The following is a 27,942-nucleotide window of genomic DNA, read 5'->3' as shown; positions in this document are numbered from 1 at the left end:
ATTTGCTAGCATTTTTGCACAGTATAACTATGTTCTAGCAGCTGTTAGAGATGGAGGTCTCCAAGAAGATCACTCCTGTTATTGTGCCTGTCAGGCAATTGAAAAAAAGTTGACAGAATTCATAGACACCATGGAAATATTGGGAGCAAGCTTCTAGGACCTTATCATACTGGGTTAATGGGGAACAGCTCAGCTTGCCAATCCTGATTCTTAATCAATCAGACAGGAACAGGTATTATTTATCCAACCTATGTTACTCCAATGGCTTACATACCGATGCAACAAAGACATCTCCAATCATTTCAACAGAATCCCACTCAGACACACGACTAGCCAATGCAATTTGAAACAATGAATGGCACTGAAGAATTTCCTTAATTCGATAGAAGACCATCTTTAGTTTCCTCTCACTTAATAATTTGGGTTCTATCTCTGAAAGAGGTTTCTCATATTGCTGAAATTGAAAAAGAGAAACATTTAGAACACATTGAGTCAGATTCAAGGCCAACTCGTATAGTCCTCATCATTAGACATTATGATTAGAGCTAATGGGAGTTGCAATGTTAAAAGATGTTTCCCCAACCTCAAAATTGTTGGATTGTAATTCCCATTATCCCCAGTCTGTATGGCAGATAATGAAAAGTGATGGGAGTTATTGTTTAATAACATTTGGGGACCTAAGCTGGGCAAAAACTTAAAACACCAATCTCTACTTAAAAATTATAGTTGACTGTGTTTTCATGGATTCGCCGCCCACGTATTCATTCAAGGCCCTTTGAAAATAACCGTAAGGCTGATGTGGCCCTTGGTGAACTTGACCCCCCGATTTAGAAGTTATTCAAATGAGAATATTACCATGATTAACAAACACATTAGCAAAAAATAAACCGTACATGAATTATCATTTGGGTTGTTGTCTGTTTTCCGGGCTGTATGGCCATGTTCTAGAAGTATTCACTCCTGACGTTTCGCCCGGAAAACATACAACAACCCTGTGATCCCGGCCATGAAAGCCTTTGACAACACAATTATCATTTGTTTTCAAAACTGTAAAAAGGCCCTGAAATACCTCTAGAATCCTTTTGAGAGCATCCACATAGTTTTTCTCACTGTCAACCACAGCACCTAAAATATATCTTCTCACCACCTGTTAAACAAATAACACAAAAAATCCCATTCAAATCTTACTCTGATTAAGGAATATCTTTGCACAGTAATTGAACAGGATTAACACTAGCCAGATTTTTGTTGGCAATCTGCACAACCTGTTTAAAAGGAGAATTTGGTTATAGTTAAGCACAATGAAAAAAACAAGATGGAGATTGATGTGGGAAGATGTGGGAAGGAACCAGAGTTTTATCCTGTGGTTCAAACTATTCAACCAAGAATTAATGGAATAGCAGTGTTATATCTGAACCATCCCCTGAGGTCAAAAATTCAAAGCTGTTTCCAAGTGGCATGTTCTCAAGGAAATGGAATCACATGTGCAATCTTTCAAAGAAAGAAAGGAAAGGTTGTTCAATAAAAAGGGGACAAGAAGACATCAGTGGGGCAATGGCCCCTTCTCTCCTTTCCCAACTAGTATATTTTTACTGCAATTTAAAAATCAAATCATGGAAAATGTTCATAAGCATCTCACACATACAAGAAACCACACAGGAGCTCAATATATATTCCCTATCTTGCTCCAACCCCAGTCTGCAAAATTAAAGTTAAGTACATCTTTAAAATAATATGACACGTGGTTTCCTACTGAGTCAGATATTGGTGCAATATGTTTGCACAATTTTCCTTATCCATGAAACAGATAACATGCTTACTCATTCTAAAATGGTATCAACATGGAGTCAGCCCTCCACATTTGTGGGTTTGACTTTGCAGATTTGATTATTCACTGATGTAATTGAAATGTTTGCTCTAGGAATCTCTAGGTCCTCTGGTGTGGTTGAATGGTCAACGTTCAGTGGAAATTTACCACAGAGTCATGCCGGAGAACATAGGAATCCCAGATTTTTTATTTATGGCTTTTCATTTTTCACTTTTATCCTTAGCACCAGCAAATATTAAGGGCTGAAAGTAGAAATAGCAGAATATTGTTTCAACACAGATTTTGTCTAAAAACATGCATCCAGAGTTGATTCTTTAAGCAACATCATTTTCGATAAATCCAACAACAAAAAATTGCATCACATAGAAATTGAGCAAAAATGCCCAAACAAACTTATTTTTGTTGAGTTATGTTTTGTGCTCTCCACGTAAAGCAGACAGATGGTGCTATTCAAGCCATGGAATAGGTGTTCGTACCTAGTTTAGCCATCCTTATAAATGCATATGATTATGTGGCATTCTTTTAGTTTTATAGAAAGGATTCGAAAGGAATGGTATCAATTCTTTCCTGCCCCATCTCTATCAAAACTGGAAGCCAGGTTTTCACGTACCTCTTGCTTGATCACTATGTAACATGATTTTTGTTCCTGGGTTATAAATGTCATTTCATAATTGGTTGTTTATTAAAAAGTTTATTAAACTGAAAAAACTTTTCAGGCTAACCATTCTCTAATCGACCATATTTCCTCATGTCTGGGATTCATCCCTTCCCACGAACTGCAGACATCTAGGTCTCTTTGGTCATGTGGACTAAGAAGCAGATAGAGAAATACTCTGAACAACCAGTCAGCCAGACTTTTGTAGCATATTTACAAACATCTCAGTTTCCGCTTAAGGAAAATCAGTAATCAACGCTGTCACTTTTATATTTTATTTGTTTATTTCTAAATGCTATATTCAGGACTGTACAGTCATGCAAAAAGCACTCACAGTTCATCCAAATTTACTACTGTGACCATGGTATTATTGCATAACATAATTATTCCTGATGGGAAACAATTTTGTAATGGGATTCTTTTCATTTCAGAAAGCAATGTTGAGGGGGCGGCCATCGATGGCTTGCACCACACGGGCTAAAATTCATCCTAAGTGCCAAAATGGGTTTGCTTCTTGCCTAAAAAAAACAGCAAAGCACAAATACCTAGTAGAAACGAAGAAACAGGATCCTATTATGCCACCATGTGGTAAGCAGCAGCACATACAGGTTTAAATAACTATTTCTTCATCAAGTATTCAGTGCTCACCAAGTAATGGACCAAAAGCTTGAAAAAATGGTATTTTGGGCATTAAATCATCCTGACAACATACTCACTACTAGTGCTTTGAGCTGCAGTTTTTTGTTTTTGTTTTTTTTTAAAAAAAACAAAAAACAAACCTTTCTAAGTTCTGAAATATTCAACAGGTTGATCCCTGGCAGTAAGTAGCACAACCTAATGGAAGCTTTAGAACAGTTGGTTAAGATTGAGCTCAACCTAATGGGCTTCTGTGTTAAAATGAACAGACAAGGAATCTCACCTGGAAGACATATCAATGTTTGTCAATGCTATTATCTGAATGTTTGGATTCCACAGGGATGCTACTGAGAATTCGTAGACCAAAATTACTAAATGAAAAGCAAATGAAGAGTGTATCCATGAAAGGTACTGTACAGTTCATTCTACAAATGGATCATAGAAAGAAACACAGGGAGATTTTCTGTTATGATGCAAAAGCATGCAATACACACACCTGTTGTTGGGATAACCCATCCGGCATAGGAGTCATGATTGCTTCTGTGTTCATACAGTCAACATCAATAAAGAGCTCCTCTTCTTCCAGGCAGGTTGATCTATGATCTAGAAACAGTTTATTATTCTAGAATTTCATTCACACACAGAGAGACAAAGAGAAAGAGATATAAAAGGGGTAGGCAAAGTGAAGTCTTGACAGTGAATGCAGCCCACGCAAGGGTGTTCTTATGCCCCTTGGTCCCTTTACAGTTCTATACTAACTTTCCTCCCATGTCCATCAATGTATGGACTGTCACTTCTGGAAGCCTCCAGAGCAGCTATTCGTCTTTTTAAAAGGTTTCAAAAGGAGATAAGAGACTTCAGGTCCTTTCCACACAGGAAGACATTGTTTTTTTTGGTGGTCTTGACACCCCCTCGAGGGTCTCCTAAGCAAAAAATTGGCTTCCACAGTTGATCCATTATTATCAGTCTTCTTCTTATTATTATCATCATTATTTCTATCCTATCTTTTTCCCAGTTTGGGACTCATCATGGCTTACAACAATTTAAAAATGGATTGTTAACCAATCCAATAGTAAAATCAGGTTAAGCATATCTCCTTAAACATGAGTGCATGTGCACACAAACACACACACCAATACAATAATTAGCAAGATCCAACACAGTGCTTAGGTGAGATGGGCCTTTACAGTCACTCATCAAATACATTGCTAAACCAAAACATCTTTACTCGGCTGTGAAAAGAAAATAGAGTGAAAACACACTAACTTCTCCAGGAAAGGAATTTCAAAGCCTCAGAAGGCCCTCTCTCATGTTCCCAACAGATATACCTATGAGGATGGTGGGGCAGGGAGAAGGGCCTCCTGAGCAGAACAGAAAGGCTGAAAAGGCAAAATACAGCCCTTCAAATAACTTCTACCTCAATCATATAAGGAGTTGTGGGTCAAAACCAGTACTCTGAATTGTGCCCAGAAATGGACCAGTGGAGTTGTTATAACAAGGGAGTTAGCAATCTGGTCACAGCTCTTTCGGCTTGTTTAAGTTTGCAAACATTTTTCAAGGCAGCTCCACATTGATCACACTGCAGCAATCCAACCAGGATGTAACAAAGGCATGTGCCATTGGAGCCAGATGTGATATCTCAAGGAATGGGTGCAGCTGGTACATAAGGTTTAACTGTGCAACTAAACACCTAGTCACTACTGAACCTGATCTTTCAACCTCAGAGTTGAGTCCAGGAGGACATCCAAGCTATAATCCTCCATCTTCAGAGGGAGTGTTAATTAATCTAACACAGGCTGGATCCCTATTCCCTGATCTGCCTTTTGACTGTCGAGGATATCTTCTGCCATGTTTGGATTAAGTTTAGATTTGTTTGGTCTCATCCAGTACAAAGCAGTCTTGAGGTGGAAAGGAGTACAAGAGCTGATTATCATTCACAGATGAATCGCACTGAACCCCAACTATCCAAACAACATCACCCACCGGCTTCATGTATACAGTAAATATCATGGGGGACAGAATCGATTCCCGAGAGCCCACTGGATAATGCTAAAGGGTCAAGCAGGAGTCTCCTAGCACCATCTTTCGGATTCCATTTTCCAGGAAGGAACAAAGCCACTGCAAAACTGTCCCTCCAAGTCTCATGCTAGAAAAGCAACTCAGAAAAATACTATGGTTGACACTACTGAAAGCTGCCAAGAGGACCAGCAGAACCAAGAGGGGCACGCCCCTCTTGTCTATTTCCCAGTATGTGATGAGTCATGGGCCATGTAGTCCCGTTCATGGCACTGTAGTCCCAGATGAAGAGGAGAACTTGGGTTTTTCACCGTCTCAGTCAGAATTGGAACCTTCCCAGCCAGATTTGGGAACCTTGCACCTGCAAGAGATTTGTCTTCCAGAAATCTGTCAAACAAGCCCTGAGTCTAAATCTCCTGTGTTTTCTCGCCACGAGTTTTGTAAACAACAGAGAGGAGTTCAAGCGGCCTCTCGTAGGAGTGCTAGGATAGCTGCTAAGAATTCAGCTGATTAAGCCTGCTTTCCATGGGAAACCTTAAGGAGTCATGCATCTGGACTCAGAGATTAGCTTTCGTTTCTGGTTCCCCAGAGAACTGCTCTTTGGTGGGAAAACTAGACCCTATTTAGGTGTTTTACCCACAAAGGGATTTTGCGGAGTCAATTCGTCAGCTACTGGAGTAAGTTGTGTGTGGACAGCGCGCTCCGTTTCCAAGCCTCGTTCCTGTTTCAAGCCTTGTTCCTGATTCCAAGCCTTCGCTCCGTTTCCAAGCCTTCGTTCCCGTTTCCAGCCTTGTTTACCTCCACGGACCTTGCCTTGTTTTCCGGATTTTGCCAAGTAATTCCACGGATCTTGTTCTCGCTCCTCGTTCCTTGTTGCCTTGTATTAAGCCTTGTTTCAAGTTATTTCCTAGCCTTGCTCAAGTTCATGGACTAAAGGACCTTGTCATCTCCCCTCACTTTGCCTGGCAAAGTGAGTGTTTCGGTTATTGGATTACAACTTTGGACCTTAATATTTTATATTGGACATTGTTTCTTTGGACTAATTTTGACCTTTCCTGAAAGGTCTACTTCTGAACTATTTCATACACTTGCTTTTATTAACTTTATATATTTCCTTATTAAAGATATTAGATAGATTCTGGCCTCTGTGTATGGTTATTGGTGCTCTGCAGCCTGGGTCGTGACAGTTTGACTCCGCCACCCTAAGCACCAATTAACCTAGGCCAGAATGTCTACCGGAGCCGGACCGGGAGGCCAGCCGCTCAGCTACACCATCGACAAGGAGGAAGTGGACCGCATCCGTGATAAGCTCAATGCGCAGGAGGGAGAAATAAAGGGATTGAAGGAACGCGGAATCCGACTCCCGGCCCTGGCATTGCCAACCAAGTTTTCTGGAGAAGCTTCTAAGGTTCATGTTTTCCGTCGCCAATGCCAAGCTTATCTAGAGGCCCGCAATGCCGAGTTTCCCCAAGAAGACATCAAAGTGGCGTGGATCTACAGCCTTTTAGACGGGCCAGCGGCCAACTGGGCGACGGCACTGTTCGACCAAGTTTCTCCACACCTAAGATCAGCGCAACACTTCTTGGATCACATTAAGGCGACTTGGGGGATCGAAGACAATTTGGAGGCAGCCGGCCATAAACTCCGGCGCCTCTCTCAGGGGGACAGACCCTTGTCCCAGTACATAGCCGAGTTCCGAGTGCTGGCCCACAGCACCGGATGGAATGATATAGCCCTCAGAGGACAATTTCGGGAGGGTCTCAACATCGAGATGTTGGAAGAAATCTCCAAAGTGGATCCCCCCCACTCTCTTGAAGCACTCATTGATCAATGTTTACGAGCTGAAGTCATGCTTGCCAACAGAAAACAATGGGTCCGAGGCCAGAGCGGTAGAGCTGGGGTGAAACCTCCCGCTCCCACCAGCGTCCAGCCGCGTCCAGTATGGAGACCCCCGCCACCAGCCCCATACCCCAGGGGGAGCGAGGAGGTGCCGATGCAGTTGGGCAATGTGCGTCCCAGGTTAGATGCCGCCGAGAAGGCCCGCCGCCAACGCCTAAATCTCTGTTGGTACTGCGGAAACGGGGGCCACTTCGCCAGAGAGTGCCCAGCCAAAGGGAAGCCCCCCGCCCGTCTGGCGGCGGCGTCCTCCACGGAGACGAAGACGTCTGAGGCGGCTGGCGCACAGCCGGCGGGGGAAGCCAGCGACCGGGCGTAGAGAGGCTCGCCAACCCGGTCAAAAAACCCACTCAAGAGCCGCCAACCGGGGTCCTATTTCTTCTAGTGGTCACCTTGTGGTCAGCAAAAAAGGGGCCAGTCATGGTCCATGCCATGATAGACTCAGGAGCTACAAACAATTTCATTGATAGAGAGTATGCCGACTCTCTGGGATTACAATACCATGACTTCAAGAATGCCCGTGTGGTGCAAGCCATCGATGGCCGCCCCCTCAAGACGGGTCCCGTAAGCCAGTGGTCGGAACCCACCAGAATGTGGATAAGGGAACATATGGAAGAGATTTCCTTCTTTGTTACCGAGGTTCCCCATTTCCCTGTGATTTTGGGAATTCCATGGCTGACACTTCACGACCCAAGCATCTCCTGGTCCAACAGAGAACTGCAGTTTGCTTCAAAATATTGCCAAAACCATTGCCTTGTAGCCAAGGTCTGCCATGCCACAGACACTGAACCCATTATCACCTTGCCCAAGAAGTACTCAGAATATTGGGATGTATTCAATGAAAAAGAAGCTGAGAGATTACCCCCACATAGACCTTATGACTGTGCCATTGACTTGGTGGAGGGGGCCCCGATCCCGCGAGGACATCTCTACTCCCTGACTGAACCGGAGCAAGAAGCTCTCAGGGAGTTCATAGAGTCAAACCTTCGCAAGGGATTCATCAGACCCTCTCAATCCCCAGCCGCTTCCCCAGTGATGTTTGTGAAAAAGAAATCAGGGGACTTACGCTTGGTGGTGGACTATAGAGCATTGAACAATATCACTAAGCGGAACAGCTATCCCCTGCCCTTGATCTCGGACCTACTAGACCGACTTCGAGGAGCCAAGGTCTACACCAAGCTGGATCTTCGGGGGGCTTATAATCTAGTTCGCATCAGAGAAGGGGACGAGTGGAAGACCGCCTTCCAGACTAAATTCGGATTATTCGAGTCCCGAGTTATGAATTATGGATTATGTGGAGCTCCCGCAACGTTCCAGCATTTTGTCAATGACATCTTTCAGGATTATCTAGATCGGTTCTTGATCATCTACCTGGACGATTTTTTGGTGTTTTCTAGATCACAATCAGAGCATGAGAACCACGTCAGAATGGTGTTACAACGATTGCGGGATCATGGACTTTATGCCAAGCTGGAAAAATGCGCTTTTGATCTACAAGAGGTAGATTTCCTGGGGTACCGCGTCTCACCACTAGGGCTCTCCATGGACCCGGCTAAGGTTTCAGAAGTATTGGAATGGCGGGCGCCAACCAACAAGAAAGAGGTGCAACGATTCTTGGGGTTCGCGAACTACTACCGCAAGTTCATTCCAGACTTTGCCCGCTGGTCTGACCCAATCACCAGCTGCATCCGTGGGAAACAGCCTTTCCGCTGGACAGATCAAGCAGAGAAAGGGTTCCAGCAACTAAAGAAATTATTCACGTCCCAGCCAATCCTTCAGCATCCAGATCCTGAAACCCCTTTTGTTGTGCAGGCGGACGCCTCCGATGTGGCAATTGGGGCTGTACTCCTACAACCAGTGGGAGACCATCTTCATCCTTGTGCCTTTTATTCCCGTCAATTGACCGCGCCAGAGAGAAATTACACCATTTGGGAAAAGGAACTATTGGCCATAAAGGCAGCCTTTGAAACTTGGAGACATTGGCTAGAAGGGGCCAAATTTCCCATTGAAGTCCATACTGATCATCGAAATCTAGAGCATCTAAGAACTGCCCGCAAGCTAAATCAAAGGCAACAACGCTGGGCTTTATTCTTTGAACGTTTTAACTTTCAAATTCATTATGTAACCCCAGCCCAGACCAAGCAAGCAGATGCTCTGTCACGGAAACCGGAATACGCTGCAGGGCGCAAGGAGACCTTTGAGTCCCAGCTGCTACAACCCGAGAACTTTGCCACGCTCACAGTGGGAAACACCAAATCCACTCCCATTGAATCAACTTCCCCTACTCCAGGACCCCTTTGTGCTCAGGAAATCAGGGCTAGTCAGCAAGCAGACGCCTGGGCACAGGACCAACTTCGCCAAGGACTACGTTTTCCCTTTTCGCTTAAGGATGGGCTACTTTGCTATAGAAATCATGTTTACATCCCCCCAGGACCGGGCAGGGAAAAAACACTTCGTCTGTGTCATGACTGCAAGCCAGCAGGGCATTTCGGGCTATTTAAAACCATGCATTTGATCCTAAGAGATTTCTGGTGGCCCAAGATCCGCAAGGATGTGGAAAAATATGTCAACACCTGCCCAGTATGCCAGCGCTCCAAGACAAGAAGAGAAAAGCCCTCAGGGCTTCTGCATCCCCTCCCTACCCCATCCCGCCCATGGGAAATAATCTCTGCGGATTTTATCACTGATCTACCACCTTCCTGTGGATTCACCACGATCCTAGTGGTGGTGGACCTTTTCACCAAGTTAGCCCATTTCATTCCCTGTGATGGCCTTCCCACGGCCAAAGAAACTGCAGATCTATTCCTCCAACATGTTTTCAGATTGCATGGATTGCCCAAGAGTTTGGTCACAGACCGTGGGTCCCAATTCACCTCTCGTTTCTGGAAAGCACTACAAAAACTATTGGGCATAGACTCTCGTTTATCTTCGGCTCATCATCCCCAAACAGATGGGCAAACTGAGCGCACCAATGCCACTTTGGAACAATACCTTCGCTGTTATGTGAACTACCAGCAAGACAATTGGGCTTCCCTGTTATCGCTGTCAGAGTTTGCCTACAACAATGGGGTCCAGGCTTCTACTAAAGAAACGCCGTTCTTTGCAAACTACGGCTTCCATCCACGTTTCTTTCCCCCTGTCATTGAAACCTCAGAAGTTCCCGCAGCAGAGGACTGGCTGCAGGAACTCACAGCGGTGCAACAACTCTTGCTCCAGCAATTAAACCAAGCCAAGGAGGACTATAAACGTCACACGGACAAACATCGCCAGCCGGGCCCCGAAATCAAGGTAGGAGACCGGGTTCTTCTGTCCACTCGCTTTTTGCCCTCCCATCGCCCTTGCCGGAAGTTAGATGCCCGTTTCATTGGCCCCTATCCAGTGGTGGCGCAACTTAACCCCGTGACTTTCAAACTCCAACTTCCGCGTTCAATGCGCATTCATCCAGTGTTCCACCGCTCCCTGCTCCTTCCGGCGGATGGTGTGCGCCCTGATACAGACCGGCCGGCCCCCCCTCCTGTTTTGATAAATGGGGAGGAGGAGTTCGAGGTTGAGGACATTTTGGATTCTCGCTTTCACCGCCGCCGCCTACAATATCTCATTGACTGGGTGGGTTTTGGCCCTGAGGAACGCTCTTGGGAAGACGCTTCCACAGTCCATGCTCCTGATCTAACCCGCCGCTTCCATCAGACCTATCCCGCCAAGCCGCGGCCTCGCGCCTCGGGGAGAGAGTCCCGGTTTGAGAGGGGGCTTGAGGAGGGGGATAGTGTGATGAGTCATGGGCCATGTAGTCCCGTTCATGGCACTGTAGTCCCAGATGAAGAGGAGAACTTGGGTTTTTCACCGTCTCAGTCAGAATTGGAACCTTCCCAGCCAGATTTGGGAACCTTGCACCTGCAAGAGATTTGTCTTCCAGAAATCTGTCAAACAAGCCCTGAGTCTAAATCTCCTGTGTTTTCTCGCCACGAGTTTTGTAAACAACAGAGAGGAGTTCAAGCGGCCTCTCGTAGGAGTGCTAGGATAGCTGCTAAGAATTCAGCTGATTAAGCCTGCTTTCCATGGGAAACCTTAAGGAGTCATGCATCTGGACTCAGAGATTAGCTTTCGTTTCTGGTTCCCCAGAGAACTGCTCTTTGGTGGGAAAACTAGACCCTATTTAGGTGTTTTACCCACAAAGGGATTTTGCGGAGTCAATTCGTCAGCTACTGGAGTAAGTTGTGTGTGGACAGCGCGCTCCGTTTCCAAGCCTCGTTCCTGTTTCAAGCCTTGTTCCTGATTCCAAGCCTTCGCTCCGTTTCCAAGCCTTCGTTCCCGTTTCCAGCCTTGTTTACCTCCACGGACCTTGCCTTGTTTTCCGGATTTTGCCAAGTAATTCCACGGATCTTGTTCTCGCTCCTCGTTCCTTGTTGCCTTGTATTAAGCCTTGTTTCAAGTTATTTCCTAGCCTTGCTCAAGTTCATGGACTAAAGGACCTTGTCATCTCCCCTCACTTTGCCTGGCAAAGTGAGTGTTTCGGTTATTGGATTACAACTTTGGACCTTAATATTTTATATTGGACATTGTTTCTTTGGACTAATTTTGACCTTTCCTGAAAGGTCTACTTCTGAACTATTTCATACACTTGCTTTTATTAACTTTATATATTTCCTTAATAAAGATATTAGATAGATTCTGGCCTCTGTGTATGGTTATTGGTGCTCTGCAGCCTGGGTCGTGACACAGTATAAGTCATCCACCAAGGGGAACCCCAAGCTGTCTCTATCTCATAACCAGGTCTGGAACTAGAGGGATCACCACATGCTCAATAATCTAGACTAAAAATGGAAGGTTAGAGATTGAACAATAATTATTCAATATGTTGGGAACCAGGAAGGGTTGTTTTTTTAAATATAATGGTTTATAACAGCCTACTTCAGGCTAGCTGAAATGCTTCCTTATTTTAGCAAGGTATCAGTTACTGTTATGGTTGAGCCTTATGGCTCCAATACTGGGAGACGTGGTCGTAAGACTCCTCGAGAGTCAGACTCTCTTGAGGAGCGAGAGAGGAAACGGCTGCGGGATATCTTTGCAGAACCATCTGACGAAGACTCCTTTGAGGGTTTTACTGAGAGAATGGAGGAAGAGGTGGTTAGCTCAGAGGAGGATGACATGGAATGGACTCGTGTGAGGGAGGATTTGGGTGTTCCTGGTAATGATAGCATGGGAAGCGACTGGCGGGTTGCAGGATCGGACCCGTGGACGAGTTGGAGGGATGGGACGGGATCCACAGCTGGGGATGCTGTGGGGCGTAGTCAAAGATGTTTTAGTTCTGATGAGGATGATGATGATGAGGCACCTGGAATTAGGGTAACACCTGATAGCGATGAGGAGTTGTAACTGGCATAAAATGGGGTCTTGAATCCAGGGCTAATTGCGTTGGGCAAGGTAATCTGGACGGACGCTTGGGATCTTGTTGGGAAATTCCTGAAGACGGGTGTGTTTCGTTTGCTGAATACGTAAGTTACCAAGGACACTGGGCATAGGCGGCGGGAGGAACTGTGTGGGCTTTTGTTGTGCAACCTGTGTTTAATCTTATTAGCTTGGACCTCCGTCGTCTTCTTGACGGACATTATTTACCTACTCGGAATTGACGCTGGACTGGCTGACTGACTGACTGACTGACTGACTACAATCTTGGATTACCCTTTCTTTGGTTATCGGAGGATTTCGTGGAACCTAAGACGCCTGCACCTGGTAATCGACCTCGGACCGGATTGGGACCCCGCTGACCGCTGCAACCCTTGATTGATGTGTTTGGACCCGGAGTTCGCCCGCTGCACGGAGGAGTAACAACTTAGTTGCTCAACCACAGCTGTTGAGTAGCAGAGAGGAATCTGCTGCCAGTATTTATGTTCTATTGAATCCTTGTTTACCAGCTTTTGTTTGTTTATAGTCCCAGGCTGAAGTAAGCATTTTTGGTTTTACCCGGATTAAACTCCTGTTTAATCCGGTTTATCTTTTGAACCGTTTTTGAGTGACTTTTCATATTGAAGGCGAGTGTTTGCCTAGCTCTTTGTTTTTTACGAGCATTTTTGGTTCTGTATCTTTAATAAACTGTGTTGAATCTTATCTACTGGCGTTCTGTCCTTGACAGTTACTTCCTCTACCTATTCAGCAAGTCCACTTCTAATTTTTTTAATCAGTCAGGAAGGCCAAAGATTTAACATATATATGGTGGTTCTCATTTTGCAGAGAATGCTGTTCACATATTTCAATTACACAAACTGAAGTGTATCCAATGTCACCAGACAAGCAGAAGCCAAAATTACTTAAACAGGTTACATAGCAGTTATACCATGCAAGTTAGAGTAGAACTCAGTGATTTTATCTGCAAAGTGCTAAATAAGTTGTTCACAGAGGGCTATTAAGTGGTCTAGGGTTTCATCTCTTGGAACTGTGTGTATAAGACCCCTGATCACTCAAAACACTTCTGGTCAGTTTCTTAAACAGACAAAAAAGAAATTGGCCTTTGCTGCCTTTATGTCACAGAGTAGGTTTTCAGACAAGCTTTAGTCTGTGTACAATCAGTCTTACTTTGGGTGTTTTGATAATATAATTCCAGTTACTTTCTCACTTGTTTCATACCATCAGCTCCCTTAATAATTGAGAGGAACAGTTTGGTTTCACTCTGTGGGAGGAGATGCTTGGGAGCAATCGTGTCCACTGCCCTTATCACTTTTCAATTCCAGAAAACTCTCCAAGAGCACCAGATATATATTTGCTTTCATAAGATTCCTGAGGTGGCCGCTTCTTCCAGTCAAAATAATGGGTTTGTTATCATTCATAGTTTCAAGCATCTGCAGGGATATTAGAACATAGCCCTGCAGACAGAGATGTCATCCTATACATTGAGGAGGATTTTGTATGCATCTATGCACTATAATATATTCACATTTATTTCAACAGTGTGTGTACATGTGCGTATGCATGTGTGCGTATATATGCATATACATATACATATATGATTTCCATGTTCATCTTTAAAAATATCATGGCACAAAGTTAGCAAAGTCTAGTGTGTTCACCACAGTGCACATGTTCATTTTGAAGCAATGTCCATGACACAAAAACTATATTAGAGTAACACTGAAGTGCCTTCACTAGATTTGAAAATTGAAAAATAATGGGACATGAGATATTATTTTGCTTGGCCAAATATGGGGACTACGATAACATTAAAATACAGAACTTTATTGCTGGAGAGCTCCAATGTGAAACTATAACTGGGGTCTTCTCCTATTTTATTTTTTGCTGATGCTTTCTCCATGCTACAGAGGAAAATTCCCATGAAACAGCTGCATATTAAGTACATGTCGTGGTTTGGATGCCAACTAATTTTTTAGGGGAAAAACTGGCAACTTGGTGTATACTTAAAAGTCATTCCACATTATTACAGATTTATGACAAAGTTCATAAGAGTCCCCAGAAAGAAAAGAGAAAATGATTCAAATATAAATTTGCAATCCTTATGAATAGGAGCCCACATCTGAAATATGCACACAGAACCCTTTCTGTACTTGCCCTCGAAATAGCATTTGTATTTTTCTTGTCCTATTGAGAAAAACTGAGTTCATGAGGAAGCATTCCTTTAAGGAGCTTCTCCACAGTCCTTATTGATGACTGCTTCTGCCTCAGATGCTTGTCTTTTATTCCTCTCCTCCCTCTATTTTAAAAATTTATATATTTGGTTTTGCATGCACATCAAGGAAACTCACAGCTTGCCAAATGTTTGTATTTCTTATTTCTTGGTGAGAGGAATGTCTGTATTCCATCAGGGTGACTAATCTAATACTTTAAAGTTTTTACTGTCTTCCACCCCTACCCTTCTGCTGTACCCCTGAGATTTCACATGAACTGTGTAGTGACCTGCTTAATGTGATGCCAATATTGATTATGATTGGGGCTCGATAATGGTAATGCCTATTGGTATGTTCTGTGCTCATTTAAATGTAAAGCTGTGTAGAAGGGGCCTTATCTGAATTTTTTAGTGCTGTTTGTGTTTAATTCTGTTTTAATGTTTGTATATTTGTATATTTTAAATTGGATACCAATGCTTTCATGTCAAGCTGCTTTGAGTCCCCTTCAGGGAGATAAAGCAGGGTATAAATAAATATAATAATCATGTTTGCTTTGTTTAAAATGAACTATAATTGAGTTGAGATTAGATAGATACATAGATAGTGACTGTAATTGTTCTGGGATCTGCTGTGACCATAATGCATTGTAGAAATTGACTACTCCTTGTGAACCTCTTTGTGAAATGTAAAAATAATGAAGATAGAGAACAAAGAGAAGACCTGGGAAGATGCGGAAGAGCTTAGCTACAAATCACAGCTAAATTTAATCAGCTATTCAGACAACAACAACAACAACAACAACAACAACAACAACAACAACTTTATTCTTGTACCCCGCCTCCATCTCCCCAAAGGGACTCAGGAAGGTTCACATGAGGCCATGCCCAGGTAAATACAGGAAACAAAATAAAACAAAAGAAATACAAGCACAAATATAAAATTTTACACATTGACATAGTAGAATTAAAATTGCCCCAAAGCCTCTGACCAGTTAGCCTCCCTGGGTAAAAGCCTCCCTTGAGTCAAGATGCTATGGTGGTATTTTTAAGACAGCGAGGTAACACATTTAACCTACAATAGTTTCATTCCATACAGTGTTCAAAGGGACCTACAAGAGTACAGTCTATTCTTAGTTCCTTGCCATAATCTTGACATAGGGTTTTCCATATAAGGATCATTATATATCATCTAAGGTGCTGATATGCATGAAAATTAAAAAGTAATAACTTAATCAGAATCTTGATGTCAAGGATTGCACTTTCCTTACAGCTCAAAGGAGATTACTGTAGAAGCTTCCCATTTTACTCTTCACAGCATAGAAAGGAAATGTCTGTGCTGTGATCTCCTTTTCAACTCCCAAAGCAAATCACTAGCTTTCCAAGTAACCTCACTATTCTAACTCCATATCCAATCCACCCTTTTTGTAAATATCCCTTTCATTTTTCATCCATCTCTTTTGTTATTATTAATAATCTCACACTGATTCATAAAATTTGCATCTTTCTTCTTCAAATTCTCTTTCCTTTGTAATTGTAAGCACTCAGATAGAAGTGTATGATGCTATAAAGTGTAGGCAAGAACGTCTGGAAACAAGGGAAAGAACATTGTACTGCTGTCAAATGTGTGTGTCCACTGGGTGTCTTATATACCTACCACCACTTCAGTTCACATTACCTAATGCGTCTTCCACACTGAGGTCCCTTCTATGCTGTCATATAATCCAGATTTTCAAAGTAGATAATCCACAGTATCTGCTTTGAACTGGATTATGTGAGTCTACACTGCCATATAATCCAGTTCAAAACAAACAATCTGGATTTTATATGGTAGTGTGTGTAGAAGGGGCCTAAGTGTGCACTGTCCCTAAAAGAACATGCAAGCATGCTGGAATATTATAACATACAATACACTAGAATGTATACCACAATTCAGGAAAGGTAGCATGAGATCCCACACATTGTAAGCATTGACTTATGTTTCACAATTTGTGCCTATGCTACTTGAATGTTCAGATATGTATATAGTAGGCCCATGGTATCTGCTGGGATTTGGTTCCAAGATCCACTATGGACATCAAAATCGGCAGATGCTCAAATCCCATTATATGTGATGGCATAGTAAAATAGTGTCCCTTAAAATCAAGGTTGGCTTTTTGAGGGAGAAAATGGGGCAAAGAGAGAGTATTTTCAAGCTGTGGATGGTGGAACCTGTGGATGCAGAAAACATGGATATGGGTGGCCAACTGTCATTTAAATTTATTTCCTTTCTAAGAAGCACGTCCAAGAAGGCGGCTCAATACATCTTCTTTGTAATGTGAAAAATTACCAAAGTCAGAGGATTGATATAGCAATGGAGTCACTTCTTTTACAGTTGGTGCTATTTAGGGTCAAGAGACTGGCTGGAATATATCACACTCGACCAAGTTGCTCAAACCAGCACAATCGTGGACATCTTTTCCTGATCTGGGAATGAAGTTATAAATTACACTATGTAAACAAATTTGAAAAACAAATCTGTTCTTGGTTTGAAAACATTATTTCCTGTTTAATTGTGTGGTATTTACTTTGAAAGTAGTTGTTATACTCCGGAAACTTCTTTTTTGTGGCTGCCACAAACTGTGTTGAATTGCTGGGGCCTATGAGATATTCATTGAAAAACAATAGCAAAATGTGTTGCAAGATGTCCCACAAAAACTGTCCTGCAGTTTAATAAACATTTTCCATGTTTTATGGTAGAACCAATTAGGAAATGATATTTATAATCCAGGAACAAAAATCGTGTTACATAGTGTTATATAACTTCACTTACAAGTTAGCTTAATTTATTTACACAAAGAACCTATGTGCTCTGAAGCCTTCAATTGAATAAATTTGAATAAATTAGCATTATTTAAAATGCTACTATTCTTGTCCTAAGTGACCACAATTATGTTTCTCTGGGAAGAGATTTAAAAATCTGCTTGATTACCCACTACCGCACAATATCTCTATGGAATCAAATTGGTAAAGCGCTTCTTGATATACAAGGTACAGCTTTGGAAAGGAATTAAGGAGATTGTTTCCAAAAGCTGTGAGACTTGCACATTTTCAAAATGAGTGCTAATGTTTTCAAAAAGTGATGGCCACATACCTTGATTAATAAATGACTTAGTTCTGATGAAGCACCGACCCTTCTTCACAGCAGCCTTAGTCTTTTCAAGTCCATCTTTGGTGCCTTCCCTAGCAGCCCTCATGAGTTTTTGCACCTGCAAAACAGTGAGAAACACATTCTACAAGTTCAGTGAAAAATAAGGGTAGAATTCAGGGGTTTAAAAACATTACAGCAGGTACTGCTTTCAAATACCTGCTCTGAAAAAGAACACTGTCAAATTGTGAAGGCCAAAGACTACATCCCATGCTTTGTATCAATGCAGGTTTACTATCAGCATGTGGCCTTTCACCTTTCATGTTTTTCAAAGGAATCTTCCATATGTTATGTACATGCATTCCATACAAATTTTCCACTAATGATGTTTTTGTTTCCCACTTCTCAAAACAAAACAAACCTATTCAATTTTCCTATTTTGAAACAGAAATTTGGGAAGCACACAATAAATTAAAATGGGAGTTCTGTCTCTTTCTGCACTAAGAACTGCAGCATTGAAAAGAGTTACAGGAGCAAGAGATCATATCTGCCCATTCTCGTTTGAACAGTTTTAAAAGGAGGTTAAGGAATGACAGAGCTATATTCCTAAAAAACTATTGCTTTTTGTAATGCATTTGAAGTATTCAATCCTTTAAACTTAATTAGATAAAAACATACATTTATTAACATACTAACCAACTCTCAGGTAAACTATCCACATAAATTAAATTCTAGAGGGATGACCCTACTGGAGATACAGGAATGAGGTGGGAATCAATTGACTTGCATAGCTCACCATACATTAGTGCGGAGACAAATAGCTCACATTTTTGACATCTAATTTCCTTCACAGTTTTAGTCTCCCTGGCCCATTCAAATAAAGTAAAATTCTACAAAGGCAACACTAATATAATTTATTCTTGAACTGGGTTGTTGTATGTCTTTTGGGCTGTGTGACCATGTTCCAGAAGTATTCTCTCCTGACGTTTCACCCACATCTATGGCAGGCATCCTCAGAGGTTGTGAGGTATGGATAAACTAGGAAAGGAAAAAATATATATCTGTGGAGAGTCCAGGGTGTGGCAAGAGTCCTTTGTCACTGGGAAGCCAGCATTAATTCTTGAATTGTTTGTAAAAAGATAATCTGCTGGCACTAAATTTATGTATATAATAAAAATCATACATGTATGTATATATTTCCCAGGATGGCTCCCACACCCAGAGAGCCACATCATGGCCACAGACAATGGATCTACATCAGTGGTTCTCAACATTTGGGTCCCAAGATGTTTTGACCTTCAACTCCCAGAAATCCTAACAGCTGGTAAATTGGCTGGGATTTCTGGGAGTTGTAGGCCAAAACACCTGGGGACCCACAGGTTGAGAACCACTGCTCTAGATCAAACATAGGAAACATACATATCATGACCATCTTAAAATATTGGCAAGGTTTTTTGTGGGGGAGGGACTGACTTTGGATGATGGGAATTGTAGTTCACCCTCTACCAGAGAGCACTCTGAACCCAACCGTCAATGGATCTGAACCCACCTTGGCACCCATACCCATCATGACTAACCTCAAATACTGGTGGGGTTTCGAGGGGGGGGGGAATTGATCCATGATTATGGGAGCTGTAGTACACCCACATCCAAAGACCCATGTGTATCCTATATCCAGAAAGCCAAGTGTATCTCTAATGAGACCATTCATAAAACCTGCAACCAAACAGTGACTATTTTCCTAATCAATAGCATTACAAAAGACTTAACCCAGGCATCACTGGGTACCTAAGCTAGCATATATTTCTATATAAAGAGAAAAGCAACCTAATTAATCTCATAGACATTCAAATGCATGTACTGCATGCCTGCAACAGAAAGTCACAGTGGCAATGTCTGCTGTCTTAATGCATGATGACATATCCATATGGATTGGAATGCAACAGCATAAACTAAAAATCAATATGGAAGATGAAGTTTGCAGCTCACTTTCTAAGTGAGAAATCAGCAGAGCAAAGAGATGTTGACATCAAAGTCCTTGACAGTGTTCTTTTGATGTAAGTAAGCAAGGCAGACAGCCTAAATTTGAATACACAGTGTCCAATTTTTCCCATCTGTTTTCTTTATTAAGACACACATTCATTGTGTTTGAAGAACAACAACGTTAACATTTATCTTGTGACAAAAATCAACTACGCTACCTTCAGCTCATGTTTTTGCTTTAGTTGCTGAATCTCTACTGCTCCCACCGTGTTTGCCATCAAATCTTTCATCTTTTTCTCATAGTGCTCCTTTAAACGGGTTATGTCATGAGAAAGCTATAGCATACAAAAAGATACAATCTTAAACTTTACTCTAAAAGCACTGGCGCTGGGTCATGCATGCGGGTGGCTAAGTAAGAAAAAAGCGTTCATAATCAGCAAAAGGAATGATGTTTTGCTTTTAGGACAACTTCAACTCAGCAACAGGTTTGTTTCCAGTTCACTGGCAAGACAAATTTTCCAAATGTGAAGAATGTGATATCTTTTATGCATCTACAGCAATATCAACCTTGCAAGGATACTTCTACTTTACAATCTTTAAAATTTTAGCAGTACTAATACTTTTATATATCATCATTTAAAAGTTTGTTGGGATTTGAAACACATCTTATGGTTAGAATCAAGCGCTGAATGTTGCTTTAATGAACCTCTTTCGTTATTATTTGTTCTGGAAACTGCCATATTGAAGAAAAATAGTAAATGAAGTTTGTCCTTTGTCAAAAACATTGGATTACCGAAATGTCTCTTCAAGAATATATGTCCTATGCTGTAAACTTTGTACCATGACATGATGGGCAATAATGGGATTGTCACAAATAAATTAAAGGAAAAACCAGGCTTGCTCATATAATGGAAGAACAATTGTGAACTTTCCAAAACGTACCAAATTCCCCCCACCCAAAAAATTGAAAAATGAATTATACGTGGCAGCACTATATCGGCTAGGAGAAGAATAATATCTATGGATCAAAACTATCAGAATGCATCAAATCACTTTGGTGCAAGGTTTCAAAAATTACATTTTACAGCAAAAGAATGTACATCCTCAGCAGGTTTTTCCAATTCCAAATTTTCCAATAATTTGTTACAACAGATTTGGTACATTTTAGGAAAAAACTCCACAATTACACATTCAAAGATGGGTTTTTTTAAAGGCTGGAAATAGGCTTGTACATATTAAAGAGCTTGTTTAGAATATTAGCCATATCACCGATATGATTCTGCTTATAGGGTGTCAGCAAATACAAAACAGCCATTTGTTTGGATTTATTCTTTAAAAAGTATCATTCTGCCCAGGTTTTCTTTTCCTTCCCTCTTTAAATTACTATGTTTCTGGTTTGAAATCAGATACATGAGCAAAACTGGACAACGTGAAGCCTGGGCAACCATGGTACTGGGAAGCAATATGCTATATAAACAACAAGTGAGAGAAATGCTGCCGTACTTGTCTCCTGTGGTTGCCACGCAGGAAAGAACTGGGCATTCCGTTTTTACCCTCTGAGTCACTCTGCTCCTCGTAGCTTTCAAACTCACTTGAACTCCACCCATATTCTAGGGAGCTATTTCCACCTTCTTCTCCATTCTCAACATCATCGTAAATCATCTCCTCTGCATGCATGAAATATACAAGATATAATGTTATTAAGTTACAGAAAAAGTTGAGATTCAGTGTAAATTCTATTTGACAGCCAAATAAGGACTCTCTCTTGACCAGTGGCAAGACATTGGATAGAATGTATTTTTTTTCAATGTGCTGTCGAAGGCTTTCATGGCCGGGATCACAGGGTTGTTGCATGTTTTCAGGGCTGTATGGCCATGTTCTAGAAGTATTCTCTCCTGACGTTTCGCCCACATCTATGGCAGGCATCCTCAGAGGCCTCCATACCTCACAACCTCTGAGGATGCCTGCCATAAATGTGGGCGAAACATCAGGAGAGAATACTTCTAGAACATGGCCATACAGCCTGGAAAACATACAACAACCCTATTTTTTCAGTTCAGGACATTAAAATTAGTGAATAAAAAAAAGAGAGAGCAAGATGAGAGAGCATGCAAATGTTTTCATTAAGTCACAGTAAATTTTAGAATTTGAAGAATCTCATTTCATGATGTGGTTTAATTTCTTTCTCTTTTTTTCTTAGGCTGGGTCTTCGCTGCCATATACTGCAGTTTGAAACTGCATTCTGTGGTCTGTGCAGGCTCATATAATGCAGTTCAATGCAGTTAAAGCTGCATTATATGGATAAAAGGTAGGTAAAGGTTTACCCCTGACATTAAGTCTAGTCGTGTCCAACTCTGGGGGTTGGTGCTCATCTCCATTTCTGCCCATAGACGCCTCCAAGGTCATGTGGCCAGCTTGACTGCACGGAGCACCACTGCCTTCCCATCAGAGCGGTATCTATTGATCTACTCACATCTGCATGTTTTTGAACTGCTAGGTTGGCAGAAGCTAGGGCTAACAGTGGGAGCTCACCCCACTCCCCGGATGTGAACTGCTGATCTTTTAGTCAGCAAGATCATCAGCACAGAGGTTTAATCCACTGCACCACCAGGGGCTCCATTATATGGACCATATAATACAGTTTTAAATTGCATTGTATGGCAGTGTAGATCTAGACCAGGCATGGGCAAACTTCAGCCCTCCAGGTGTTTTGGACTTCAGTTCCCACAATTCCTAGAAGATGGTAAGCTGACTGGGATTTCTGCGAGTTGAAGTCCAAAACACCCGCAGGGCCAAAGCTTGCTTATGCCTGATCTAGCCTCTGTCTTCCTCTTGGTCAAAAATGCTTGAAATAAAAACCTAATGTCCTATATTGATTTTCGAATGACAGATGCATCCTATTTCCTGCATTCTTTCAAGTTCTACTAACTTCATTTTTGTTATTTATAATAAAGAAAACCTATGCAAGTCTGTTCTGTTTACATGATGGGCAAATATCCCCCCTCCTGCCCCCGAGGCTGATTTTATACAGTATAAGCAAATTATCCTATATCCTTCTTCAATAGATAAAACTGCAAGAATCATATTTCAGATAATAAATCCTCTGATAGTAAAGCGTTTTTTTTTTTTGCAACAACATTTTTAGTGTAAACAGACAAATATATTTGGACTCCTGCTCTTTCCCCACTTGCGCTTTATTGTGTTGTTTGCTAGACATACAAAAGTCTGTGTTTCTCCAGTCCTGGATAGGCACAAAAAACACTTTGTAAAAATGCTGGGTGCTTTTTTAAAATAGGGATTGGCTGTATGAAGCCCAGAAGCATCTCTCTCACAAGTTGCTGTACAGATGCATAAGGGGAAAAGTATACCTTTGAGACATTACTTGTGATAAACTGTTCATAAGAATCGGGGGGGGGGGGGAGATGAAAGCCTCTCATTTGTTTTCGTTTTCCTTTCATCCAAGCATATTTGTCTATGTGATCATCACCTGCAGGTGTGCGATGAGAGATATCAAAGCTTTTTTGATCACATTGGCTATCACACTATCACAGTCTTATGTATGCTCAGCTGAAACCACATGATGAAGAGTAAATAATAGCATTTATAAACAGCAAGGACAAAAGAGGGGTAATGGCTATGAATTGCCATGAAATGGAAATATTATGTTTCAGGGAGACTGAGCTTTCTTTTATGGGGGCAGAGATACAATTATGGGGGCAGAGAGACACTATCAAAAATAGTACATTTAAACTGGTCCAAATCACCAACTGGGTTCACCCTCCATAGGGAATTATCTGTATGTTTGGGACACAGAAAGTGATCTGAAATAGAGATGGGGAAGGAATTGGTAGATGTACTTTTTTGTAATCATTTCAGTTCTAAAAGAATTTAAACTCATACCTGGTTCAGAGTCTGAATTTTCTCTTGGCACATCATCATATATTACCTCATTGGGATCTAAAACCAAGGGAAGAAGGGCAGAAAAGATTTCCATATATGATCATCACAGTGTAGTTTAAACAACAAAACAAGAAGATTTTCATCAGGAAAGTATTAGAATAAGGATTTGTAAATCAAAACATCTGACCCTAGAATGGTTGCAGTGACTTTCCATAACTTTCATGTCAGTGGGGTTGAGGACTCCAGGTTTTCAGTACAAATGTTAAAGCTGCTATCCAAGGTACTGGACTTATATGGGGACTGGGGTAGGGTTCAGCACTTTCAATAGCTCCTCTAAAGAGTGGATTCATTACTCAACTGATCCGCAGGCCATCTGCTGCCTTTGATGGCAATCTATGGGCCCTTCCAGACAAACCCTATATCCCAGGATCTAATTCCAGGTTTTCTACTTTAAACCACGTTATACGAGTCCACACTGCCAGATAATCTGTGATAAACAGAAAACCTGGGATCAAATCCTATCTGGAAGGGCCCTATTACAACCAGGGAGGCAACATTTTCCAGTGTTGTCCTTTTAAAAAGCCTTGATCTTCCAAACGCCTTCTCTACAAGTTTTTTTAATGGTGAAACTGAATGCCTTTATAATTCAGAGCATGTTGAAATGCACATTTAAAAGTGCTGGTTGTTAATACACCTGTTAACGTTTTCAGCAAAATATATGGCCTTACCAATGGGCTGCCATTCTCATCAATCTTAGTCAACTGTAATAAGATATAATGTAAGCTGTAGCCCAGTAACAACTGGGTGGGCATATATTTTTATGGTCTGCAGAAAGGCTTTAAGATCAATCTCTTTACAAATGACAGCCCCTAATCAGTTTCATGCCTATAATGTAGTAGAGACTGATATTCAATTTTCAGCTTGTGCCATCTTTGCATGTGTTTACTCACAACTCTATTATATTCTATTTCCTTATTAGTATGTAAATTGAAAAAATTACATTTGAACAAAGTATTTTTAAAATGCAGTCGATGTCTATATGTTAAAGTGGGAATGATTGTATATAGAGTTGTTTAAATGTAATTGAATCATGGTTGTGCAATGTGTGCTGGAGATTGTATCACACACTGTGTGCTGCTCACTATGCCAGTGTGTAAAGGGTTAAACTTGGATTGCATCAGGCAGCAGAGACAGAGATAAATAGCCCTCTGCTTCTTATCTTTTTCTCTCTGTCCCTTCCCGTGTGTCTGCGTGAGAGCTGTGTCGTCTTGTGAGATTTCCGTTTGTAAGTAAACTTTTGATAGATAACTGAAGACTGCAGCGTCGTTATTTATCCAGAGCTTCCTCGTCAGTGACTTCTGCTGCGTGTGTGCCTAGCAAACCACTCTGACACTATACACACACACACAACACTAAAATATTTATCAAGCTAGGAATTGTGTCAAATATCTGGAAAATGCAAGACAGTAGATAATTGAAGTTCCAATATAAAGACTGCTCTGAAAGATGTCATGCATATTCTATCAGAATTCATACAAATTACATTCCTTAGAAAATATGACATAGGAAGGGCTTTTACAACTTCCCTGCAGAAGTATTAGGGGAAAGGTCACATATATTACTGTGTTTTGCAGTCTTTGTATAAAGCTCTGTGAAATTCTCACAAGCTATTGTCCCCTTCCCAATTTCATCTGTTCTCCTATGAAGCAGTATCCATACAACCTGCATACACAGGTATGGTAAAATATTCTTTCTCCAAATAAAATCAAATTAAATCGAACACAAGCAAGATGCAAAGTACTGTTTAACACCAGAGAAACAAGAATGTCCATATTCTAAATTGAATCTGCTGGATTACTGCAATATTCTGACAAGCTGATTAATTGCTTGTGGTATTTGCCAGAGCTATCCAAAATGATTAAATCTGTCCAAGCATCAAGAAATGGAAAATAAAAAATATTTCCAGATTTAATTCAGACATTCCAATACTTTTCAGCTTTCAGTTGATAACTGAGATTCATCAACTGATGAAAGAGAAGAGTTGTAGTCATCAGTACTTACGCTCCATCCATTCTGTGTTTACAGGATCAGCAACCCATTTGGTTAAAACATTGTCATCATTATGCCCCTGGTTATCTTCACTTTAAAATAAGCATACATGGGAAAAATAAAGAAGATTTAAAAATTAGTTGGAGCACAATCCTATATACAAAATTCCACTGAGTTCAACGACACTTGCCCCAAGTCGAGGTGCAAAAGACAGAACCCTTAATAACTAAAAACTTTCTGGGTACTGTTCCATCATCTGGGCGGAGGCCACAAGGGGCGCTAGAGAGAGAAGGAAAGTCCATTTTATTGGGGTGGAAGGTGGGTTGAAGAAGGAAAACCATTTCCCCCTGTTTTCCTGTTATTCCCCCACCCATGTTCCTGTCATGGAAACAACCCTAGTTTATGATATGGGAAGTGGGGAGGGGGAATAACCTGCAAAAACAAAGGAAATGGTTTTCCTCCATCAACTCCTCCCCCATAAAATTGACTATCCTTTTCTCTCTAGCACCCCCTTGTGGCCTCCACCCGGATAATGGAACAGTATCACTTTCTCTCTGAAATTACAGTAATGTGGAATACATTTTTTTCTCCCAGTTAGATTTTTGTTACTTAAAACATATTTGACCACTGTAACCACTACGTTTCCATTCAGTTGCATCTCTTAAATTTTTCTTAATTTGTTTCTGAATGAGAACTAGAAAGCAAATGGAATCTGCCTTTGTATGACAGATAATGATAATTCTGAGCAGGGAAATTGTTCCACATGTGCCCAAATGGATCACTGACAGTATGTTTCCCACTGGAAGACAAAAACCATTGATTTGGTTTTATCAGAATTATCTGATCTTTTATTCCCCCCCCCCCCAAAAAAAAAACAACCAAATGTTTTAGCTCAAGAAAAAACAAAACAAAGTCAATGCCAGCAGCTCTAATTGGGTAGCCTCCACCCCGACTGTTTACATGTTGTACAAGCCAAACATGTCATACAGGGAGAGGCAGAAGGATTTCAAACATGAGTCACAGCTGTAGTCAAAGGGAAGCACAGCTGAAGGGAATGCAAAGCTTGTCTGTCTGCTGAAAGAGTAAAGAAGCAGAAGGAACACTTTTGACAGAGCAAACAGCTGCTATAGGCATACGAAACAGCCTACGGCTAACTCAGCAGCCTATCTAATAAGGAAGAAAAGGAGGGAAGAGGATTGCCAGCCAGGTTCAGTGGTCAAGGACGGGTAGTGCGGGAGAAGGCAATCTGTAGATAACCTGGACTCAAACTATGCAGGGCTTTAAAGGTCAAAACCAAGACTTTGAACTTTGTCTGGAAACTAATTGGCAGCCAGAGGAGTGATTTTAGTATGGGTGTAATATGCTCACTCCTGGATGTTCCATAATCAATCTGTCTGCAAGAAGAGTAAGAAGAAGAAGCCCAACCAACCACAGAGAGAAAGGGAAAATAAGTGCTCCTTTAGGTTTTAATAGAGGCCTGTCGAATCCAGCACTGTGCTCCCAGAGTGTCCACTGTTTCTGTAAACAGGACGTGAAGGTACTGTTGGCTTTCCATGTAAACTCTGTGTCCACAGATTTAACCATCCTTAGCTTGAAAATATCTCCCCGTTTCAAAGAAAATAAAAGTCTTTATATTGCCATTTTATATAAGGGATGCTATTTTATTATGCTACTAGCTGTGCCCGGCCACGCGTTGCTGTGGCTTAGTCTGGTGGTGCTGGTCAGTCTACATTAGGTTGTATTTATGCTGTGAGCTCCACCTTCTTTATACTCACATTAGTAGTAGTATTTGAAGTCTGTTACCTTCTTCAATTTTTGTGTTGATTGATAATTGCTTGAGATCCCTGTTGTCTTTTGTTTGTTGTTAGTTGTAATGTCTGATTCTGCTGAGTGCGGTTTATATTTTTATTGTGGTACAATAGTCTTTTTTTTGTTTTGCCTGTGTAGGTGTTTATTATTATTGTTGTTGTAGTGGTCATGAAGGTTGGATAAGTTAGATGCTACTGTATTGTTTTTTGGAGGCCCAGTGTAGCACTGACTGGCCTCTCAGCCTCAGTGCCTGGCTGTTTCTTGCCTGTGATGGTGTTGATTCTTATTGTTGTTGTTGTTGTCATTGTTATTATTGTAATTGTTTTTTTGGAGGCCAAGTGTGAATGTAGGGATTGGGGAGGTGGATGAGTTGTGTTGTCAAATTTTGTATTTGTTATAGTCACAATGCGTTGTTGTGAGTTTTGTCGGTCCGG

At 41.4% G+C, this 27,942-nt stretch overlaps 1 protein-coding gene across 4 annotated transcripts in view; it reads right to left on the bottom strand.

Moving 5' to 3' along the window:
- Nucleotides 1-27,942, bottom strand: part of arhgef10 (Rho guanine nucleotide exchange factor 10) — a 161,113-nt gene that overhangs the window by 73,767 nt on the left and 59,404 nt on the right. For 3 of the 4 annotated variants that reach the window (XM_062982811.1, XM_062982826.1, XM_062982818.1), the window contains exons 6-13: nucleotides 25,712-25,791; nucleotides 23,651-23,707; nucleotides 21,254-21,417; nucleotides 19,969-20,085; nucleotides 17,774-17,888; nucleotides 3,616-3,722; nucleotides 1,070-1,147; nucleotides 275-454 (exon numbers count right to left, since the gene is read on the bottom strand). In XM_062982811.1, the coding sequence (XP_062838881.1) occupies nucleotides 275-454; nucleotides 1,070-1,147; nucleotides 3,616-3,722; nucleotides 17,774-17,888; nucleotides 19,969-20,085; nucleotides 21,254-21,417; nucleotides 23,651-23,707; nucleotides 25,712-25,791 (898 nt within the window). The remainder of the gene's footprint in view (nucleotides 1-274; nucleotides 455-1,069; nucleotides 1,148-3,615; nucleotides 3,723-17,773; nucleotides 17,889-19,968; nucleotides 20,086-21,253; nucleotides 21,418-23,650; nucleotides 23,708-25,711; nucleotides 25,792-27,942) is intronic. The other variant, XM_062982821.1, reaches the window with a different exon arrangement.

Source organism: Anolis carolinensis, chromosome 1, assembly GCF_035594765.1.
Source record: "Anolis carolinensis isolate JA03-04 chromosome 1, rAnoCar3.1.pri, whole genome shotgun sequence".
Classification (NCBI taxonomy): Eukaryota; Metazoa; Chordata; class Lepidosauria; order Squamata; family Dactyloidae; genus Anolis; species Anolis carolinensis.
The sequence above is the reverse complement of the archived record's forward strand: the minus strand, read 5'-3'. Positions and strand labels throughout refer to the sequence as shown.